Source organism: Symphalangus syndactylus, chromosome 9, assembly GCF_028878055.3.
Source record: "Symphalangus syndactylus isolate Jambi chromosome 9, NHGRI_mSymSyn1-v2.1_pri, whole genome shotgun sequence".
Lineage (NCBI taxonomy): Eukaryota > Metazoa > Chordata > Mammalia > Primates > Hylobatidae > Symphalangus > Symphalangus syndactylus.
Window position 1 is genome coordinate 111,088,948 of NC_072431.2, and position 20,757 is coordinate 111,109,704.

The following is a 20,757-nucleotide window of genomic DNA, read 5'->3' on the forward strand; positions in this document are numbered from 1 at the left end:
GCTGCTCTGGTGGGGCCTTGGAGAACCTTTGTGTCGATACTCTGTATCTAACTGATCTGATGGGGACAGGAGAACTTTTATGTCTAGCTCAGGGATGGTAAACACACCAATCAGCACCCTGTCAGAACAGACCACTCGGCTCTACCAATCAGCAGGACGTGGGTGGGGCCAGATAAGAGAATAAAAGCAGGCTGCCGGAGCCAGCAGCGGCAATCTGCTCGGGTCCCCTTCTATGCTGTGGTAGCTTTGTTCTTTTGCTCTTTGCAATAAATCTTGCTACCGCTCACTCTTTGGGTCCATGCTGCTTTTATGAGCTGTAACACTCACTGCGAAGGTCTGCAGCTTCACTCCTGGCAGTGAAGCCAGTGAGACCACAAGCCCACCGGGAGGAACGAACAACTCCAGACACGCTACCTTAAGAGCTGTAACACTCACCGCGAAGGTCTACAGCTTCACTCCTGAGCCAGCGAGACCACAAACCCACCAGAAGGAAGAAACTCCGAACACATCCGAACATCAGAAGGAACAAACTCCAGATGCGCCACCTTAAGAGCTGTAACACTTACCGCGAGGGTCCGCGGCTTCATTCTTGAAGTCAGTGAGACCAAGAACCCACGAATTCCGGACACAGTGGGACTGTCCCTTTTCCACTTCTCAGTCCCCAGGGTCAAGCCCTGTAAATCAGCTTAGAGCCTGATCTCTGACCCCAGCATGGATCCCAATTCTCTCCCTCACGAACCTGACACCAGCTCAATCCAACTCTGCCCAAGTGCTGACCTCATCCAAGACCCCTGATCCACTTCTAACATGACCTCATCCCAGCCCTGGGAGCACACGTGGGAAAGGAATAAAGGCAGGGCTCTCCCATTTGCAGGCGTGCACCCCTCCCTTCCTGAGGAAGAGAGGCTGAGTCTCGAGCCCACGTAGAATCTGCAGAGGGAGGCTGGGCGTGGTGGCTCACACCTATAATCCCAGCACTTTGGGAGGCCAAGGCGGGTGGATTACCTGAGGTCAGGAGTTCGAGACCAGCCTGACCAACATGGTGACACCCCGTCTTTACTAAAAATCCAAAAAAACTAGCTGGGCTTGGTGGTGCATGCCTGTAATCCCAGCTACTTAGGAGGCTGAGGCAGGAGAATCACTTGAACTGGGAGGCAGAAATTGTGGTGAGACAAGATTGTGCCACTGCACTCCAGCCTGGGCGGAGCGGGACTCCGTCCCAAAAAAAAAAAAAAAAAAAAAGAATCTGCAGAGGGAAGTTAGTGCCTTACAGACGGCTTCTGACTAGGAAGCTCCGGGACTGCGGCCAACTCTTTCCTCTCTCTGCCTCACCCCTACAGAAAGATCTGCAGAAAAAGCTGGAAGGGGTGGGAGGGGGTGTTGGGGGGTGTGGGGACTGGGGCTATGCAAGTTCCAGACCTGGTCTTTGGCACCCTCTACAGGACAGTTCCATTCCCACACCAGAGCTTTGGACGACTGAATCCTATGCCCCTTCCCATCCATGGAGCCTGGTGCCAGAAGTTCCCAGGACTTACCCACTGTCCACCACGCCACGTAGCAAGTGTCCTCAGTGTCTGCAGACCAGAAACACCTCCCTTGTGTCTCAGCACTGGGCCACCTGCTGAAACCCCAAACTGCCTGCCCCATTGTTTGAGACCCAGTCAGGCCCTGGCTCCAAAAGTCCTCTTGGACTGCCGCTGGCCCCCAGGGTCTCTCCTGACTGCACCTCGGTCCCAGAACTCCCACGCCGCTGAGCCCCGAGCCCCATGCCCCGATCCAGCTCTGGCTCCTTTACGGGGGCCTTGCTGGCCTTTCCTAAGAGAGGTGTTTTCCCGAGGACAGGTGGACTGCTCCTCAGACTAGGGGCCCTCAGAGGGCCAGGCCTGGGCTTCTACCTCCTCTCGCAGGCTGGTGTTTCTCTGCAAATATGGCTTATGTGTCCTCCTTCCTCTCAGACTGGGGGCCCCTGAGGACTGGTCCTGAGTTTCCCTTTCCCCCTTCAGAATGGGGCTTCCCTGAGGACTGACGCAGGGCCTCCCCCTGTCCCCTCCACCTAGCTGTTAATCTCCAACACTTCCACCTCCAGTCGTATTCTGCACAGCTCTCCCCAACGCTGGGGGCTCAGAGGCCTCTGCAACCTTCCCCAGGGGTGGGGCTCAGGGAGGGCTTCCTCAGGCGCTGGCCCCAGAGTCAGGCTGCACATTGGCTTGAAGGACAGGCCTTTCCTCTGCGACTGTGAGGCCCAGAGTGCCCACCCAGAGCTCCACCTCTGACCTCACAAAGGCCTGCTTCAGAACTCGGTCTCCATGGCACTGCTGGCCGGACGAGGGATGTTATTTTGGGCAGTGCATCTGGACTTGGCTAAAGCTGCACCAGCCAAACCTTACTGACCTCTCCCCTGGAGAAGCAAGAGCAGCGCTCGAGGCCGCCCTGGGAGGGCTGAGAGGCAGACTCTGGACTGGGGACACAGGGATAGCTTAGCTCCAGCTGGGGGTGGAAGCTGAGCCAGGGACAGTCACGGAGGAACAAGGTCAAGATGCACTTTAACTGAGAAGCCCCCAAGGCAGAGGCTGAAAATCACAAGACATTTCAGCAAAGTGAGTGGGGCTCCAGGCAGGGTGGGGATGGGGCGGCCTCCTCAGTGCCCAGATCTGGAAGGGCCATTCCCTGGGTACCATACAGGGAGGAGGTGACTGAGGGATAGTTTGGGGAAGGAGCCCCGGCTGGGAGTGGAAGTCCTGGCTTTCTTGTTATGGTGCAGCCCTGCGTTGCTGTGTGACACAGGCACATACACCCTCTCTCTGGGCCTCAGTTTCCTTACCTGTAAATTGGTTGTTGGGAGGACCAGTGGTAGAGCAGAGATGGCAGGGATGCTCTAGGCTAGGCTGTCAGCAGACCATGGGGGTGGGACGAGGAGAGAGCTGAAGACCACCCCACCGGCAGTGGACCACAGCGGGAGGTGTGCAGGCCAGAGACGGGTCAGCTGCCGGCTTGCTGGAGTCGTTCCTCCCACGGAGTCCCTCCTGAGGGGCTGGAGCTGGGGCTGGAGGGTTTCAGCAGTCAGGGCTGGAGATAAGAGTCTGTGCTGGAGCTACAGGGAACTGGGCTAGAGAATCAGGAGGACAGACAGGGTGAGGGGACTTCGGGCTACCTTCATGCTGTCAGTTAGAGATAAAGATAGGAGTACAAAGGGGAATTTTTGGGCGAGGTACACGGGTGAAACGAGTTTTCAGGGCCTCATCCTGTGTGTTCTCCTTCTGTGTGTGTGTGTGTGCATGCATGCATGTATGTGTGTGTGCAGGTCCTGGACAGTCACAGTTTAAGTTAGCAGCAAGAGGGCTTGAGGTTAAAGGTATAGCACGCAAATATGAGGCTGGAACCACTGAGTAGAGGCTGAGGGCATCTCCACAGTCCAAAGCCGGGCTGCAGACAGGGAAGGTCAGGAGGAGCACTGGAGGGTCTGGCCTGGGGTTGGGATACTGGGGCCAGCATGGGTGGGGTGGGGCTCCAGGGCGTCGCCTCATTGGCTGAGTACCGCTCCTCCCTCCCTGTTGCTTGGCTTGGTTAAGGGAGTGGCACTAGCAGGAGCTGCCCCAGGGCTTCTCCCCTGGGGACCAAGGTCTGATGGAAGTGTGGGGCCAAGTTCTGTGTCCTCCAGCCCTAGTGACCTCTCTTTGGCTCCTCAGCATCTACAAATCTGAAAGACAAAACATGGTTCAAGCATCCAGGCACAGGCGGTAAGTACCCCACCCTCTTCTCACCCCCCAGCCCCCTGTCCTCCACCCAGCCCACTTCAGTGCCCTCCCTGCTCCATCCTCAGCCTCTCCCTTGGGGCAGCTGTCGCCCCCCGACCTCCTCCTCCCCACCCACCCACGCGCCTCTGAGGTCCCAGAAGAAGAACATCTTCCACCTGTTGCCTGGGCTGGGTCCTGGGGTGAGGGGAGGCTCAGAAATACTTGGATGAGGGTCAAGGCATGCAGGTGGCCTTCAGCTCAACTGCACTCAGCACCTCTCACCCTCTCAGGCTCAGCTGTCTTTGGGGTGAACAAGAGCCAGTCCTTGCAATGGCCAAGGCCCTGCCTATGTAGTCCTTGTTAGCTTTCTGGCCTCCCCACTCCCGCCCCCTGCTCTCCGTCCTCTAGCCACATGGAGTTTCTTTTCTGGTTTTTTTTTTTTTTTTTTTTTTTTTTAGATGGAATCCAGCTCTGTCGCCCAGGCTGGAGTGCAATGGCACGATCTTGGCTCACTGCAACCTCCGCCTCCCGGGTTCAAGCAATCCTCTTGCCTCAGCCTCCTGAGTAGCTGGGATTACAGGATTACAGGCACACACTACCACGACCACGCCCAGCTAATTATTACTATTTTTTTTGTATTTTTAGTAGAAATGGGGTTTCGCCATGTTCGCCAGGCTGTTCTTGAACTCCTGACCTCAGGTGATCCACCCGCCTCGTCCTCCCAAAAGGTTGGGATTACAGGCGTGAGCCACTGCACCTGGCCTCACACTGACTTTCTTTGCTTTCTTCAAACATGCTGAGAGTCCTCTGGTGACTATTCCCTCCACCTGAGAGGCTTCCTGCAGTTAACATACAGCCCACTCTCATCTCCTTCATGGCTTTGCTCCAACGCCACCTTCTCAACAAGGATTACTCTGGCTGCCCTATTTGAAATCACACCCCATCTCCAGCCCCTGCACTCCCAATTCTCCTTTCCTTGCTCTGTTTTTTTTCCACAGGAGCTGGTACCTTCTCTTATACAAATGTACTTGCTTATTACATTTCATTGCTGTCAGCTCCACACAAGCAGGGATATTTGCCTGTTGTACACTTGGACGGAGAGAATGAATAGTGCCCCTCTGTTGACATCATTGCCTCTAGCCTATGTCTCTCTCCAGGGCTTTAGATCCTGTTTCTAGAGACCCACTGGTGTCTCACAGGCAACTCAGCTCCTAGATGGAAACAGCCTCCCCTGCCCCCTGCAAGTCCACTCCTCCTGTGCTCTTGGCTCAGTCAGGGGTCCCCTTCTCCTCAGTTGCTCAAGCCAGAAGTCAAGGTCATGTCCTTGATACTTCCCTCTCCCCCATGTCTCACATCCAGTCACCAATCTCCTAAAATATCTAGAATGTGCACAGCTTCCACCATTCTTTCTACTACCACGCTACTCCCCCATGGCCATGTCAGGCCACCACCTGCCCATTCTTCAAAACCCCCTTCAGGCCTCACCTCCCATGCCTCCCCTGAGCTCTCCCAGTCCCAGGCTGCTTCTCTCTGGTGGTGTTGCCGTTACCCATCTCTTCCATTAAACAGAGTGACCCAAGGGTGGAGAGCGGGTTTTGACTTTGTATCCCTGGTGCTTGACTCATAAGTAGGTGCTCAACAAAATTTTTTTTTTTTTTTTTTTTTTTTTTTTGAGACGGAGTCTCGCTCTGCCGCCCAGGCTGGAGTGCAGTGGCGCAATCTCGGCTCACTGCAAGCTCCGCCTCCCGGGTTCACGCCATTCTTCTGCCTCAGCCTCTCCGAGTAGCTGGGACTACAGGCGCCTGCCACCACGCCCGGCTAATTTTTTTGTATTTTTAGTAGAGACGGGGTTTCACCGTGGTCTCGATCTCCTGACCTCGTGATCCGCCCGCCTCAGCCTCCCAAAGTGCTGGGATTACAAGCGTGAGCCACCGCGCCCGGCAAAAATTTTTTTTTTTTTTGAGACAGAGTCTTGCTTTGTTGCCCATGCTGGAGTGCAGTGGCATGATCTCGGCTCACTGCAACTTCTGCTTCTTGGGTTCAAGAGATTCTCATGTCTCAGCGCCCCCCCTCAGCTGGGATTACAAGCACCTGCCACCATGCCCAGCTAATTTTTTTTTTCATTTTTAGTGGAAACGGGGTTTTGCCATGTTGGCCAGACTGGTCTTGAACTCCTGACCTCAAGTGATCCACCTGCCTCGGCCTCCTAAAGTGTTGGGATTATAGGCATGAGCCACCATGCCTGGCCAACAAATGTTTGTTGAATGAAGAAATGTTGGTTAACAGGTTGAATTGTTGGCTTGCGGTTAGTTGGATAGTTTATGGTTGATTGGTTGATCAGATAATTAAATGAGTTAATAGCTGGTTAACAGAAGAATCAGTTAGTTGGTTTTTGATAGGTTAGTCAAAGGGTTAGTAAGCCACCGGGCGTGGTGGCTCATGCCTGAAATCCCAGCACCTTGGGAGGCTGAGGTGGGAGGATTGCTTGAGTCCAGGAGTTTGGGACCATCTTGGGCAACATGGCAAAACCCCATCTCTACAAAAAATAGAAAAAAATAGCCGGGCGTGGTGGCATGCTCGTGCTCAGCTACTTGGGAGGCTGAGGTGGGAGGATCACTTGAACCCTGGGAAGTCTAGGCTGCAGTCAGTGAGCTGTGACTGTGCCACCGCACTCCAGCCTGGGTGACAGAGTGAGACCCGGTCTCAAAAAAAAAAGCAAAAGAAAAAGTAAAGAAACAAGCGTTAGTGAGTTGTTAGCTATTTAGTTCCTTGGTTAGCAGATTACTTAGGGGATCTGGTTGGCTGTCAGTTTCTTGCTTTGTAGGCTGGCTTTCTTGGGCCCCTCTTCTTAGTCTGTACCCTCTCCTTGAGCTCTCTCATTTATGCCCATGGCTCAGATGACCATCTGTGATGTGCTGACCTCCAAATGTGTCTGTAAGTGAGACCACATGACCAGCTGCCTCCTCACTGGCCATCCCACCCAGGTGTCTAGCGGGCTCCTCACACTCAACATGCCCAGAAAGGGCCTCCTTGTCTGTTCTCCCGCAGCTTCTCTGCTGCGCCCCACACTAATCATTCCGCTGCCCTAGCCAGGACCTGAGGGCATCGCTGAGCTGTCCCGCTCCCTTCCCTCTCTAACCGCACACCAAGCCTGTCAGCTTGACTGTGCTCTTGTGGCCATTGGCACTGCCATCTCTGTGGTTCAGGCTGCCACCACTTCTCCACCCATCTGTGGAGAAGCTGATGCTCACCCTGCCTCCACTCCACTTCCTGCATCCTGGCCTCCACAGGGGAGGCAGCTCTCCTGCTGAAATCCTCCACTTGGCCCACGGCCCTCTGGTAGAGTTCAGACTCCCTAATGTGGGCCAAGAGGCCTTCTGCCACCTGGCCCTAGCCCCTCTCTGCTCATCTCATGCCACCTCCACTCCTCCGTGGCCAGCCCATTCCTGCACATTGGATACTGCCTTAGCTGCAGGCCTTTGCACGTGCCAGTCCTATGCCCAGTATGATCCCTGCCTCCCTGGAGGCTCCTTTACCCGCCAGCCTTCTTTTCTTGACCTAAATTTCCCTTTCTCTGGGAGCCTCCTACCCCCTCCTCTAGGCCATTCACTTCCTCCACATGTCCCATGGTGCCCACTCTTTCAGCTGGGGCAGTAAAAAATTACTATGCATCACACTGCATAGTAATTGCTCAGTTTATTGCTTTTCTTCCCATGGGCTGGATCGTACCAGTGTCCTTTACTGCAGTGCCTGAACATTCTAGGCATAGTAGATTCAAGAAATCTTGAGTTCATTGGCTGGTTGGTGGTTATCTGTTGCTTACTGTGTCTTGCCTGCTGTGTGGTGATGAGGAAGGAGCCAGGCTTCCAGGATTCTCTTGGTGTTCTTGGCTTTCTGCTCTGTCCACTTCTCTCTCCTCTTCTGTGGTTACCTCCAGCATGGGAGCTGGGGTTGGATGGGGGCCAGTGGAGGGTCACCTCACCCTGCTAGGGAGAGCAGCAGCATTCCTCAGGGCTCCTAAATTCCCCTGGCCTCACAGCAGCAAAAAGTGAGCAGAGGGAATGAGAGATGTCCAGGCATGGAATAAAACATCTTCCACTTTTCAGCTGAGACCCTCTGTTCATCGCTCACCCATCGCAGTCCTTGCTCTATTCCTTACCCCAGAGAAACAAAACCAGGGATGAGTAGATGGAGGGGGATGCAGAGTTGCGCGGATAATCCACTGGCCCCCATCCAACTCCAGCTCCCATGCAGCATCGTATAAGGGTCTCATTATCCCATGACCAGCCTCCTCAGCCCTGAAGAAGAGACCCTACCAATGCAAGCAGCAGCCCAAAGACAGTCCTGGGAAGGTACCATAGAGGCAGGGGAGAGGTAGACAGAGCAGGAAGCCAAGAACACCAAGGGAATCCTGGAAGCCTGGCTCCTTTCTCATCAGCACACAGCAGGCAACAACCAGCCAACAAACCAAAGATTTATTGAATCTACTATGCCTACTATGTTCAGATACTGCAGCGAAAGAAACTGGTATGATCCCAGCCCTTAGGAAGAAAAACCGTTAATTATTAATCAAGCTTTTTTTTTTTTTTTTTGAGACAGGGTGTTGCTCTGTCACCCACGCTGGAGTGCAGTGGTGTGATCTCAGCTCACTGCAACCTCTGCCTTCTGGGCTCAAGCAATCCTCTCACCTCAGCCTCCCCATTAGCTGGGACCACAGGCATGCACCACCACACCTGACTAATTTTTGTATTTTTTTTTTTTTGTAGAGATGAGGTTTTGCCATACTGCCCAGGCTGGTCTTGAACTCCTGGGCTCAAGCGATCAGCTCGCCTGGGCAAGTGCTGGGATTATAGGCATCAGCCATGTGCTTGGCCTAACTGAGCGATTACTATGCAGTGTGATGAGCATTGCCCCAGCTAAAAGAGTGGGCACCGTGGGGCATGTGGAAGAAGTGAATGGCCTAGAGGAGAGGGTAGGAGGCTCTCCCAGAGAAAGGGAAATTTAGGTCAAGAAAAGAAGGCTGGTAGGTAAAGGAGCCTCCGGGGAGGCAGGGGACCATTCTGGGCATAGGACTGGCATGTGCAAAGGCCTGCAGCTAAGGCAGTACGTGATGTGCAAGGATGGGCTGGCCAGAGGAGTTGAGGGGCTGGTGTCAGCTTCCGGGCATGCACACAGTGAGATAGCAGAGTGACTAGTGTAAACAAGCACTAAGGCCACACTTAGAGGTATCTGTATCCCTCTTCTTCCTCTTTTTTTTTTTTTTTTGAGATGGAGTCTCAGTCTTGTTGCCCAGGCTGGAGTACAGTGGCAAGATCTCGGCTCACCGCAACCTCCATCTCCCATGTTCAAGCGATTCTCCTGCCTCAGCCTCTGAAGTAGCTGGGATTACAGGCATGCGCCACCATGCCTGGCTAATTTTGTATTTTTTAGTAGAGATGGGGTTTCTCTATGTTGGTCAGGCTGGTCTTGAACTCCCGACCTTAGGTGATCTGCCCACCTTGGCCTCCCAAAGTGCTGGGATTATAGGCATGAGCCACCGGGCCCAGCCCCTCTTATTCCTCTTTTTCCTCCAGACCCACCCCACCACCTTCCCCAAACTCCAGTCCTATACCTCTCCCTATATGCAGATTTGGGACCTGTTGCTCACCTGTTTCATCTACCTTTCCATCTAACCGTGCACTTAACTCAATATAAATCAAGTGCCAGGCACTTTGGGAAGCTCTGAGGATCTAGTTAAGAGTAAGACAGATTCCCCAGTTTTCACTCATTCAACAAATATTTATTGCACATCCACTATGTGCCTGGCATTGTGCTAGGCACTGAAGATACACCAGGAAGTAGATCCAGTCCTTCCTTTTCTCCCTCCCTCTCTCTTGATCATTTATTCATTCACTCACTCTCCCACAAACCTCTGTTTGCACTGACCTGGTTGCACAGCCTGGTGCATTTTGCGGACCCCTTCATTTCTGACAGAACCTGGCGCATGTTTCAGCGCTCATGCTGTTTATAGAGCTCGGCAGCAGACTTTGTCACCCTCATGCTGTTTGTAGAGCGCCTCACTGTTGCCAGGCCCTGGCCTGTGACCCCAAAGTTCTGGCTCTAGCAGATAGGCAGACAGACAGATGGACAGACATAGACAACTGAGCTCCACTTTCCAGCCTGCTCTCTGCTACCCTGCTTTTTCCCAGAGGCTTGTTGGCATCATGGATTGCACTTTCAGCTCCCCACCTGCCCGTCTGCAAAGTGGCCTCATTGGTGTGCCATTTTTACTGGTCCAGTCCCAACTAGAAGAGGCATGGCCTGACCATCTACCCCAGCTCCTCTCCATGTCCCCATGGCTCTCAAGTGTCTTCTATTCCAGCTGTCCCAGCTGCCCTGGGCAAGAGGTGTGTGTGGCGAGGCTGCTGGGTTACCTATTAACTCAGCTGCGAGTTGAAGAGCCGATGGGCAGCAGGCAGACTTGAGTCTCCTTTCTGTCCATGGGCTCGGGCCACTGTCTCAGGTCCACCCGTGGCTCCAAAATGGTCTCCTGGTCCGTGATAGCAAAGATCCAGGAAATACTGCAGAGGAAGATGGTGCGAGAGTTCCTGGCCGAGTTCATGAGCACATATGTCATGATGGTGAGTGGGTGGGCAGCACGAAGTGGGTGGGGCTCCGCCAGGGCCGTCCATGGCCCCCTCCCCATGCTGACCCCATGCGTCATATTGTCCATTCCTTGCCTCTGAGCTGGGAGCCTGGGGAAGCAGCAGAGGAAAGTAAGGAGGGGGGCCTTTCTCAAATCTTTTTGGACAGAAAGGGCTCATAATAAGTGGGGGTCAAAGGAAATCATGCACTGGGGTATCCGGGGCACAGCTGGAAATGGGGAGAAGGGAAACCCAGGGTAAAGAGATTGAAGAGGCCCAGGTGAGGTGGCTCATGCCTGCAATTCCAGCACTTTGGGAGGCTTAGGCAGGTGGATCACCTGAGGTCAGGAGTTTGAAACCAGCCTGGCCAACATGGTGAAACCCTGTCTCTACTAAAAATACAAAAATTAGCTGGGCATGGTGGCGGACGCCTGTAATCTCAGTTATTCAGGAGGCTGAGGCAGGAGAATCACTTGAACCCAGGAGGTGGAGGTTGCAGTGAGCTGAGATCACACCATTGCACTCCAGCCTGGGTGACAGGAGCGAAACTCTGTCTCAAAAAAAAAAAAAAAAAAAAAAGAAAAGAAAAAAAAAAGAGAGAGAGATTGAAGAGAAGCTTGATGATCAGGCTATGATAATGAATCCAGAGGGCAATGGGCGATGTTGAAGGCTGGCAAACAGGGGAGTGACATGATCAGATTTGGATTTCAAAGGTAATTTGGGGTGCAGTGTGGAGCATAAGCAGGACAGACAAGGCTGGCAAGAGGGAACCAGTTAAGAGGCTGTTTTTGATCTGGGACAGAGAGAGGGTCTGGGGTTGGAGAAGAAAGCACATGTTTGAGAGGGCTGTGGAAGATGGAATTGGCGAGATTCTGCTAGCAGAAGATGTGGGCAAAGCGCTGACGAGCTGTTCTGGAGCACGGGGCCCAGCACAGAGTGAGTGAGAGGCGAGATGCCTGTGGGGAAATCCAGGAGATAGTTAAACACAGGCAAGGGGCTGGAGCTCAGGAGAGGCTTGGTCTGGAAGGAAAAAGTTGAAGTTCATCACAACACAGGTGGTGGTTGTCAATACTGTCCAGAGAGAGTCTACAGAAAGAGAAAAGGATGGTTTGAGGACAGAGCCCTGAGGAATGAAGAGGTGCACGCAAAGGAGTCTGAGAAGGAACGGTCAGAGAGGTGGGAGGAGAACCAGAGCAGACTGCGTGACAGAGGGGGGCAGTGGTTCCACCAGGAAGAAGCCGTCGGCAGCGTGAGTAGTGGCAGATCGGCCACGCGAGGTGAGCACTGGCAAGAGGCCTTAGGGTTTGGCAGCATGGAGGTTGCTGGTAGCCTTGACAAGGGCTCTTCTTTAGTGTGTGATTGGGACAGAATCCAGACTGCAGGCGGGATGTGAGGTTGCTCCCTCTCCACCTGCTTCAGTCCTGCCACTTACCCCAGTGAGCCTCTGCCCTTAACATGACTGTAGCCATGTTTATTGCATCTTATGCAGGGTCCAGGGTCTAGAAAAAGAAGGGGCAGCCTCTGGGAAGGGAGGCAAAGGCAGCCAGGTGCATGCTAGAGGAAGGTGGGGTGAGAAAGGCTGTTTGTGTGTGTGGTGGGGCCCATGGAGCTCAAGGGAGAGAGGAAATCGGAACACCAGGGTTCTTAGCCTGACCCTGCCACTGAGTGACCAGTTGGCCTTGGGCAGGTCTCTCCCTGGCTTAAAGCCTGACTTCTCACTTATATTGTGTAGAATTAGGCCTTCGTGGGCTTTGGAGCTATGTTTGAATCCTAGCTCTGTTATCTTCTAGCTGAGCGACTATCCACAAGTATCTTAACTGTTCACAAATGTAGCTTTCTTGTTTTTGAGACAGTCTCACTCTGTCTCCTAGGATGGAGTGCAGTGGTGTGATCTCAGCTCACTGCAGCCTCCACCTCCCATATTCAAGTGACTCTCTTGCCTCGGCCTCCTGAGTAGCTGGGACTACAGGCGCGTCCCACTGTGCTCAACTAATTTTTGTATTTTTAGTAGAGATGGGGTTTCACCATGTTGGCCAGGCTGGTCTCGAACTCCCGAATTCAGGTGACCTGCCTGCCTCGGCCTCCCAAAGTGCTGGGATTGCTGGCGTGAGTCACCTCGCCCGGCCCACAACTTTAGCTTCCTTATTGGTTAACAGGACCACTAACATCAAGCTGGAGGACTTGTGTGAAGAAGGCCAAGAAGACCAAGTCTCAGCACCCAGTACACATGTGGTACCCATGTATTGGTCCCTTGTTATTAGAACAATACCCATGTATTGGTCCGTTGTTATTAGGACAGAGAGGAGAGAGGTGCTCTAGCTGCTCTCTCCTCTCTGCCTCTGGCCCTCCCCTGCTCCTCTTTTACCTCCCCACCTGCTTTGGCTCCTGAGCTGTGAGGACAGCAGTTGGATCCTGTCCCTCCTTAATCCAGGGCAAAGTAATTCACTTATCACAAGACATTCCAGCCCCATGAGGGCTGTTAACCCTTGGAACCTCGGAGGCAGGAGGGTGCGTCCTCTGAGAGCTGTTAGGGAAATAGGCACCGCCCACATGCTTGATACCTGCCCACATCTGTGTTTCTCTTCCTTTCATTGAGATTTTCATTGAGCACCTAATGCATCCCGGGCTCTGTGATGCCAAGCTCCTTACGTGCAGCATCTTCCCAAATCCTCGCAATAGCCCTATGAAGTAGGTACTATTATTATCCCAGTTTCACAGATGGGAAAACTGAGTCTCCTTGAGACTAAGCCTTTTGCCCAAGGTCACACTTTAAGTCAGGATTAAATCCAGTGCAGTCTAATATCACAGTCTTTTTTTTTGAGATTCAGTCTTGCTTTGTCGCAGTGGCGCGATCTCGGCTCACTGCAACCTCCACCTCCTGGGTTCAAGCGATTCTTGTGCTTCAGCCTCCAGAGTAGCTGGAATTACACGTGCATGCCACCATGCCCAGCCAATTTTTGTATTTTTAGGAGAGACGAGGTTTCACCATGTTGTCAAGGCTGGTCTTGAACTCCTGACTTCAAGTGATCCTCCCACCTCGGCCTCCCAAAGTGCTGGGATTACAGGCATGAGTCACTGTGCCCGGCCCAATATCACAGTCTTGACCCTTAACCTCTATGCTCTGTCCGTTAGCTTAAATATTGCCAGCTTTTAAAGGCTCTGGCTTGTTAATGCTCCCCCAGCCAGGGCAAGGTCCTCACTTTCAGGTAGTTCAAGGTGCCTCTCTCGGCCTCAGTTTCCCCATTTATAGAGTGGGAGAAAAATTCTTGCTGTGCAGATTTGCTGTGAGGATTGAAGACAGTAGCACTTGTAAAAGAACTTTGTGAGGTGTAAGCCTATATCGGACATTGTGTTGTTATTTTTAGTTGCCAGGCTGTGCCAAGAAGTGAGGGCTTTTTTTTTTAATATATATATAGGAATATCAGTGAGTCACCAGGGTGAAGGTTTTGCCAAAAAAGCTAGTGTGACCTCGGCCCCGTTTATTGCAGCCAGGACGAGGGAAGTGGACTGATCCATGTTGCAGCTTCCAGGGGTGTTGCCCTTGGAGCTGGCCTTCTGGCTGTGGGGGAGAGGTGGATGAACTGAGCCACATTCACTGATCAGGGAGAGGAGGGGCTGGAGCCAACCGGCCCCGGAAAACCAGCCATACACGTGAGACACGGGGCAAGGGTTGTAGATCACATGCTACGGGGGCCAAGAGAGCGGCAACTCAGGGCGGTGGGGACTTTGGCTGGCTGCAGAGTGCCAATCTGTGCAAGGCTGTAGCTGCCGCCACTCCAGCTGACTGTTGCCATGGAGGGTGGAATGCAGGCCAGTGTTGCCTGAGCTGCTCATTTTTCAAGAGAGATAGAAACTTCTGTTCTTCAAAACCAAGTTATCTAAACAAAACCTGTGCGCTGGATGAATTAGGTGCATGAGTTGCCAGTTGGCAACCCTGACACAGGGAATCATGTGGGGTTCATTCACTCACCCAGTATTTTATTTTATTTATTTATTTATTTTGAGACAGAGTCTCACCTTGTTGCCCAGGCTGGAGTGCAGTGGTGTGATCTCAGCTCACTGCTCTGCCTCCCAGGTTCAAGTGATTCTCCTGCCTCAGCCTCCCGAGTAGCTGGGATTACAGGCATGTGCCACCACACCTGGCTAATTTTTTGTATCTTTAGTAGAGATGGGGTTTCACCATGTTGGCCAGGCAGGTCTCGAACTCCTGACCTCATGATCGGCCTGCCTCGGCCTCCCAAGGTACTGGAATTACAGGTGTGAGCCACCACGCCCGGCCTATGCTTATCCAGTATTTTTAGCACATGGTATTGGAATGGGGGAAAGGCCATGGGGGCCCCTCTGTTTTCAGACCCTCCATGCCTGCTCCAGTCCCTCTACCTCTTGACCCTGCCAGCCTGTCAACCTGTCCTGGCCTCCCTCCTCCCTGCACCCCCATCTGTTCCTGTGCTCTCCTGCTGTATCTTATCCTGGATCCGAAGCCAGCCCAGCTCTGGGCTCCCCTGCTTCTGTCCTGGGGCTTCTGAGGGACCCAGTGGGCCCTGCTCAGCTGCCTCTCCCCCACCATATCTGGGCTATTTCACATTTTCTCAGACTTCCCCAAAGCTGCTCTGTACTCTGACATTTTTTTTTTTTTTTTAAATCAGCAAATGGCTTGATCTGCTGCTTGACAGGTAAAATAATCAACACTTCCTGTGTTCAGCTCACCCTCTTGTCCCTCTCACCACCAGACCCATTAACCACCCGTGTATCCACATATCACCCCTTGGCTGGGGCAGGGTCCTCTCCTTCCTGGAGGACCCCTCCACTTCTGCACCAATCCAGCTGTCCAGCCTATTCAGGTACTTTACTCTGTCCTTTTTCTGTCCTTTATCTTCAGCCCGTCCCTCTCTCAGCCTATAAACATACTGAAGTTTCTCCACTGAAAACAACACAAAATGAAACACCCCTCCCTTCACCGTGTCGGCCCCTTCGCGGATCATGTTCTCTCTCCCCGCTCCTCAGGCGAGTTCTCGAAGAGGAGTCTACACTGGTGCCTTTCAACTCTTTTTTTTTCTTTTCTTTCTTTTTTTTTTTTTGAGACAGAGTCTTGCTCTGTCGCCCAGGCTGGAGTGCACTGGCGCGATCTCCGCTCACTGCAAGCTCCGCCTCCTGGGTTCAAGCAATTCTCCTGCCTCAGCTTCCTGAGTAGCTGGGATTACAGGCAAGCGCCACTGCGCCTGGCTAATTTTTGTATTATTAGTAGAGACGGGGTTTTGTCATGCTGGTCTTGAACTCCTGACCTAAAGTGATCCATCCACCTGGGCCTCCCAAAGTGCTGGGATTACAGGCATGAGCCACCGCACCCGGCCTGGTCTGCCTTCTTACACCGTACCCTCTCCTGGGGCCTTCTCCTCTGATGGCTTTGACTTCAGCCCTCATGTCTACAATTCTCCAGGTTTTCTCTTTTATCAACTCTAGAACAGAGTTCTCCAGGGGAAATAAAATGCAAGCCATCTGTATAATTTAAAATTTTCTAGTATCCACATTAAAAAGGTAAAAAGCAACAGGTGAAATTAATTTTTAATAATTAACCCATATATCCAAAATCCTGTTTCAAGATGCAGTCAATGTAGAATTATTAGGATATTCTGGCCAGGCATGGTGGCTCGCACCTGTAATCCCAGCACTCTGGGAGGCTGAGGTGAGAGGATTGCTTAAGGCCAGGAGCTCGAGACCAGCCTGGGCAACATAGTGAAATCTCATCTCTACACAAAATAAATTGAAAAAATTAGCTGGGACAGGGCGCAGTGGCTCATGCCTGTAATCCCAGCACTTTGGGAGGCCAAGGCAGGTGGATCATCTGAGGTCGGGTGTTTGAGACCAGTCTGGTCAACATTGTGAAACGCTGTCTCTACTAAAAATACAAAAAAGTAGTTGGGCATGGTGGCGTGCACCTATAATCTCAACTACTCGGGAGGCTAAGGCAGGAGAATCACTTGAACCTGGGAGTTGGAGGTTGCAGTGAGCCGAGATCGCACCATTGCACTCCAGCTTGGGCAACAGAGTAAGACTCTGTCTCAAAAAAAAAAAAAAATTGGCTGGGTGCCGAGGCACATGCCCATAGTCCCAACTACTTGGGAGGCTGAGGTGGGAGGATCACTTGAGCCCAGGAGATGGAGGCTGCAATGAGTCTTGATCATGGCACTGCACTCCAGCCTGGGTGATAGAGCGAAACCCTGTCTCAAACATCAAACAAACAAACAAATAAAACAGAGGCACAAGAAAGCAAGGCATGCATGGAGCAGCGCAGTTGTTTGGTTTGAGGCCATCTGGCACAGGTAACTGCCTGGATTTAATCCTGGCTTACCATGTACAGGCTGTGTGACCTTGGACAAGCCATTCAAGTTCTCTAAGCTTCAGATTACCCATTTGTCAAGTGGGGGAGAAATAGTGCTTAACTCGTAAGATTGGTGTAAGGGTTAAAGGAGGTGATCAGTATAACTCGTTGGCATGTAGGCAGTGCTCAATAAATGGTTATTATTATTTAGTAGTAATACTATTGCTGAATACAAAGAGTATTGGGACAGATATGAAACAGGCAGAAAGGATGAAATTATGCAGGGTCTTAAATGGTGGCCTACTGAGTTTGGACTTTATCCTAGAAGTGGAGGGGAGCCAGTGAGTGAGTCCGGGGAAGACGCGATGGGGTTTTTGTTAGGAAGATCACTCTGGCTGCAAGGAGGAGGCTGGGTGAGGTTTGGGGAGAATGTAAGCAGAGCTGATTGGGTGTTGGGGAGGATGGCGAGGAAGCTCTCATTTGCAACATCTGAGTTTCTGGCTCAGCCAATGGGGATGGGGAACATAGAGTGAGGAGCAGGTGTGCTGTGAGATGGCGAACCTTCAACAGAGCCTGAGATGCCCGTGGAACACCAGGAGAGTTCCAGTGGGGATTTGCAAATAGGGATCTGGCTCCCCCATGGAGATGATGGGAATTTTACAGGCATAGCTGAAACTGTCTACGTGGTAAAACCATGCCTGAAAAGACCTTTGGAAAATCAGGAGGTTGCTGGAGCCCTTGGAGAGAGCTTTGGTGTCTGTGACATGTGGAAGTGGAAGCCAGATTGAGGATGGGGTGCGAGGGAAGGGGTGAAGCAGCTGGCCAGCGTGTTCTCTCCTGCAGCCTGACTGAAACAGGGAGGGGGCAACCAGGAACCCACAGCTGGAGAAGGACGCTGGGCAGGGGTGGGACAGTTTGCTGGGAAGGATGAGACTCCAGTGTGTGGGAGCTGATCAATGGGAGGATGGGAGGTACAGGGGAGACGGAAGCTTCTGCAGAGGGAGAGGATAGCACAGGAGCCAGGGCTGAAGGGAACAGTGGCTCTAGACTGAGGCTAATGGGCCTGAAGGTAGGCCCCTTCCCCTGTGAAGGTGGCATTATCTGAGGAGCCATGAGGGATGGGCAAGAAGCAGCAGCTTGGGAATGCTGCCTGAGGTCAGTGGAAATGAAGCTGAGGGCAAGACAGTTAGGGCCCCACTGTTCCAGCATTGTGGGGGTTGCGGCGGAGTGTGTGTGTGTGTGTGCGCGTGCATGTGTGTATGTGTGCAGGGAGGGGTTCCTGGCAGTCAGGCATGGATGGATTTGGAGGTCCCTTGAAGAAACTTCCTTCAGGCCAGCCTGAAGTGTGAGGGACTCTGAGGGGGTGCAATGCATGCCAGCCATCCCCTCCTCGCAGCCCTGCCTCACCCCCAAACTTCAGGTGGGCTTGGGGCTGAGGTGCTTGGATGTTTGTCATAAGAGCTTCTAACTCTGCCGCTCCACCCGGCTCTCAGTGGCTCAGGTCTGAGAGGCCTCAGCAGAGGCAAGGAGAGGAGGCAGTGAGGAGGGAAGGCTCTGGGGGAAGAGGGCGTGGCAGAGGGTCTTCGAGGCAATGCCAGGGAGGCCCAGGGCATGGGGGTGAGGAGCTAGAACTGAGCTCTAAGCCCTCCTCTGAGGTTGGGGCTTCTAGGCAGGCAGCCCCCTTAGAGGCCCTCCCTTGTAGGTATTCGGCCTTGGTTCCGTGGCCCATATGGTTCTAAATAAAAAATACGGGAGCTACCTTGGTGTCAACTTGGGTTTTGGCTTCGGAGTCACCATGGGAGTGCACGTGGCAGGCCGCATCTCTGGTGAGTGAGCCCAGGCCCTGCCGGACCGGGCAAGACCAGGTGTCCCCAGCAGGCTCTTTCCTGCCCGCCTCAGCCAGCTCCTTTGCCAGCACAGCCAGTGCCTCAGCCTGACCACTGGGCGGGAGGAAGTCTCCTCTGAACCCCGCGCCTATGACGTGTCTGCCCCAAATTCTTCCTGGGCCCCCCTGACCTACCATTTTCACTGGCTGGGTCATCTTAGGCAAGCCATCGCCTTCTGTGTTCCTCAGTTTCCTTAAGAGTGAAACGAAGATGGTGGCCCCTGCCTCACGGAGTGGTTGTGAGGGCTCCAGGAGAGAGCTGTCACGGAGCATGCTGTCATACACACTAGCCATCGTTGTTCTCATACCGTTTGTCACTGTTGTTTGTTTTGCTCTCACTCCCTGACACACTTGCCTGCTGCCCACAGGAGCCCACATGAACGCAGCTGTGACCTTCGCTAACTGTGCACTGGGCCGTGTGCCCTGGAGGAAGTTTCCGGTCTATGTGCTGGGGCAGTTCCTGGGCTCCTTCCTGGCAGCTGCCACCATCTACAGTCTCTTCTACAGTGAGTGTCCTGCCCTGGTGTCTGCCTCTGGCCTCAGCCGCCTCCTATGAAATATGGGCAGATTGGACCTCAGTGTCCTGATTTGTAAAAAATAGCTGGGAGAAAAAAGCCTTGGAGCTCCCCCACCCTCTAACCTATAACCTCATTTCTGGGACCCCGGTGGGGCTTAGTTGGGGGCAGGTTCGCATGACAGTCTGTGTCTCCTCAGCGGCCATTCTCCACTTTTCGGGTGGACAGCTGATGGTGACCGGTCCCGTCGCTACAGCTGGCATTTTTGCCACCTACCTTCCTGATCACATGACATTGTGGCGGGGCTTCCTGAATGAGGTCAGTGGTCCAGGATGAGTACCCCTCCCCCTGCCCTCCACCCCTCAGGATGGAGCCAGCAGGGAGTCCCTCCGGATAGATAGGACAAGAACTCTGGATGGAGACTGTACCGAGACGTGTCTCTGCTGGTGGGCTTGGATCTGGGGCACTGCCGAGGTCCTGTGGCTTGGGGAGGGGCCCAGGTGAGCTGCCACAGCATCTGCTCCTCAGGCGTGGCTGACTGGGATGCTCCAGCTGTGTCTCTTCGCCATCACGGACCAGGAGAACAACCCAGCACTGCCAGGAACACAGGCGCTGGTGATAGGCATCCTCGTGGTCATCATCGGGGTGTCCCTCGGCATGAACACAGGATATGCCATCAACCCGTCCCGGGACCTGCCCCCCCGCATCTTTACCTTCATTGCTGGTTGGGGCAAACAGGTCTTCAGGTACTGCCCCTGCCCAGGCCCATTCCTTTGAGTTTTTCTGTGGGTCCCCTGTGTGTTGAGGGGTGGGGGGTGATGTGAGGGGCAGCACAGGAGGGTCCTGCAGAGCCCCCAGGTGGCCTGGGGAGCAGGAGTGAGTCCCAACATTTTCACAGGCCAGTACAGATACAGATCCTGCACCTGCACTGAGTGTCAACCCTGTCCCTGAATCGGGCTGAGGCTGACCAGGGCCCCAGGTTAAGGGTGTTTCCTGGGGTAGCCTGGGGATGACTCCTCTGCTCAACCTGTCTTGGCCCGAGGTGGATGAGGGTGCTGTCCTGGGCATCAGCCCCCTCAGCAGGCCTCTGCCTCTTGCCTGCAGCGATGGGGAGAACTGGTGGTGGGTGCCAGTGGTGGCACCACTTCTGGGTGCCTATCTAGGTGGCATCATCTACCTGGTCTTCATTGGCTCCACCATCCCACGGGAGCCCCTGAAACTGGAGGACTCTGTGGCGTATGAAGACCACGGGATAACCGTATTGCGCAAGACGGGATCTCATGAACCCACGATCTCTCCCCTCACCCTTGTCTCCGTGAGCCCTGCCAACAGATCTTCAGTCCACCCTGCCCCACCCTTACATGAATCCATGGCCCTAGAGCACCCCTAGAGATTATTTGTGATCCCATCCCTTCCCCAATAAAGCAAGGCTTGTCCCACAGCAGTACCCCCACTTCCTGGGGGCCTCCTGTGGTTGGGCTTCCCTCCTGGGTTCTTCCAGGAGCTCTAGGGCTATGTCTTAGCCCAAGGTGTAGAGGTGAGGCGCCTCAAGTCTTTCATGCCCTGGGAACTGGGGTGCCCCTGGGGGAGAATGGGGAAGAGCTGACCTGTGCCCTCAGTAGGAACAGGGTGAGATGAAAGAATGACAGAAACAGAATGAGGGATTTTCAGGCACGGGGGA

At 53.4% G+C, this 20,757-nt stretch overlaps 1 protein-coding gene across 4 annotated transcripts; it reads left to right on the forward strand.

Annotated features, from left to right (window-relative positions):
* The first annotated feature begins 2,294 nt into the window (after positions 1 to 2,294).
* On the forward strand, positions 2,295 to 20,517 carry AQP7 (aquaporin 7). Of its 4 annotated transcripts, none has more exons than XM_055293975.1 (8): positions 2,295 to 2,597; positions 3,687 to 3,737; positions 10,237 to 10,354; positions 18,379 to 18,502; positions 18,930 to 19,067; positions 19,276 to 19,394; positions 19,605 to 19,822; positions 20,181 to 20,517. In XM_055293975.1, the coding sequence occupies exons 2-8, from the start codon at positions 3,712 to 3,714 to the stop codon at positions 20,464 to 20,466; spliced, it is 1,029 nt and encodes a 342-aa protein (XP_055149950.1). In that variant the 5' UTR covers positions 2,295 to 2,597; positions 3,687 to 3,711; the 3' UTR covers positions 20,467 to 20,517. The 4 variants fall into 4 exon arrangements, with proteins under 4 accessions (XP_055149950.1, XP_055149954.1, XP_055149952.1 ...); XM_055293979.2 differs by having other exon boundaries at positions 2,312 to 2,597; positions 20,240 to 20,517; XM_055293977.2 differs by lacking the exon at positions 10,237 to 10,354 and adding an exon at positions 17,002 to 17,089 and having other exon boundaries at positions 2,313 to 2,597.
* Positions 20,518 to 20,757: the final 240 nt, after the last annotated feature.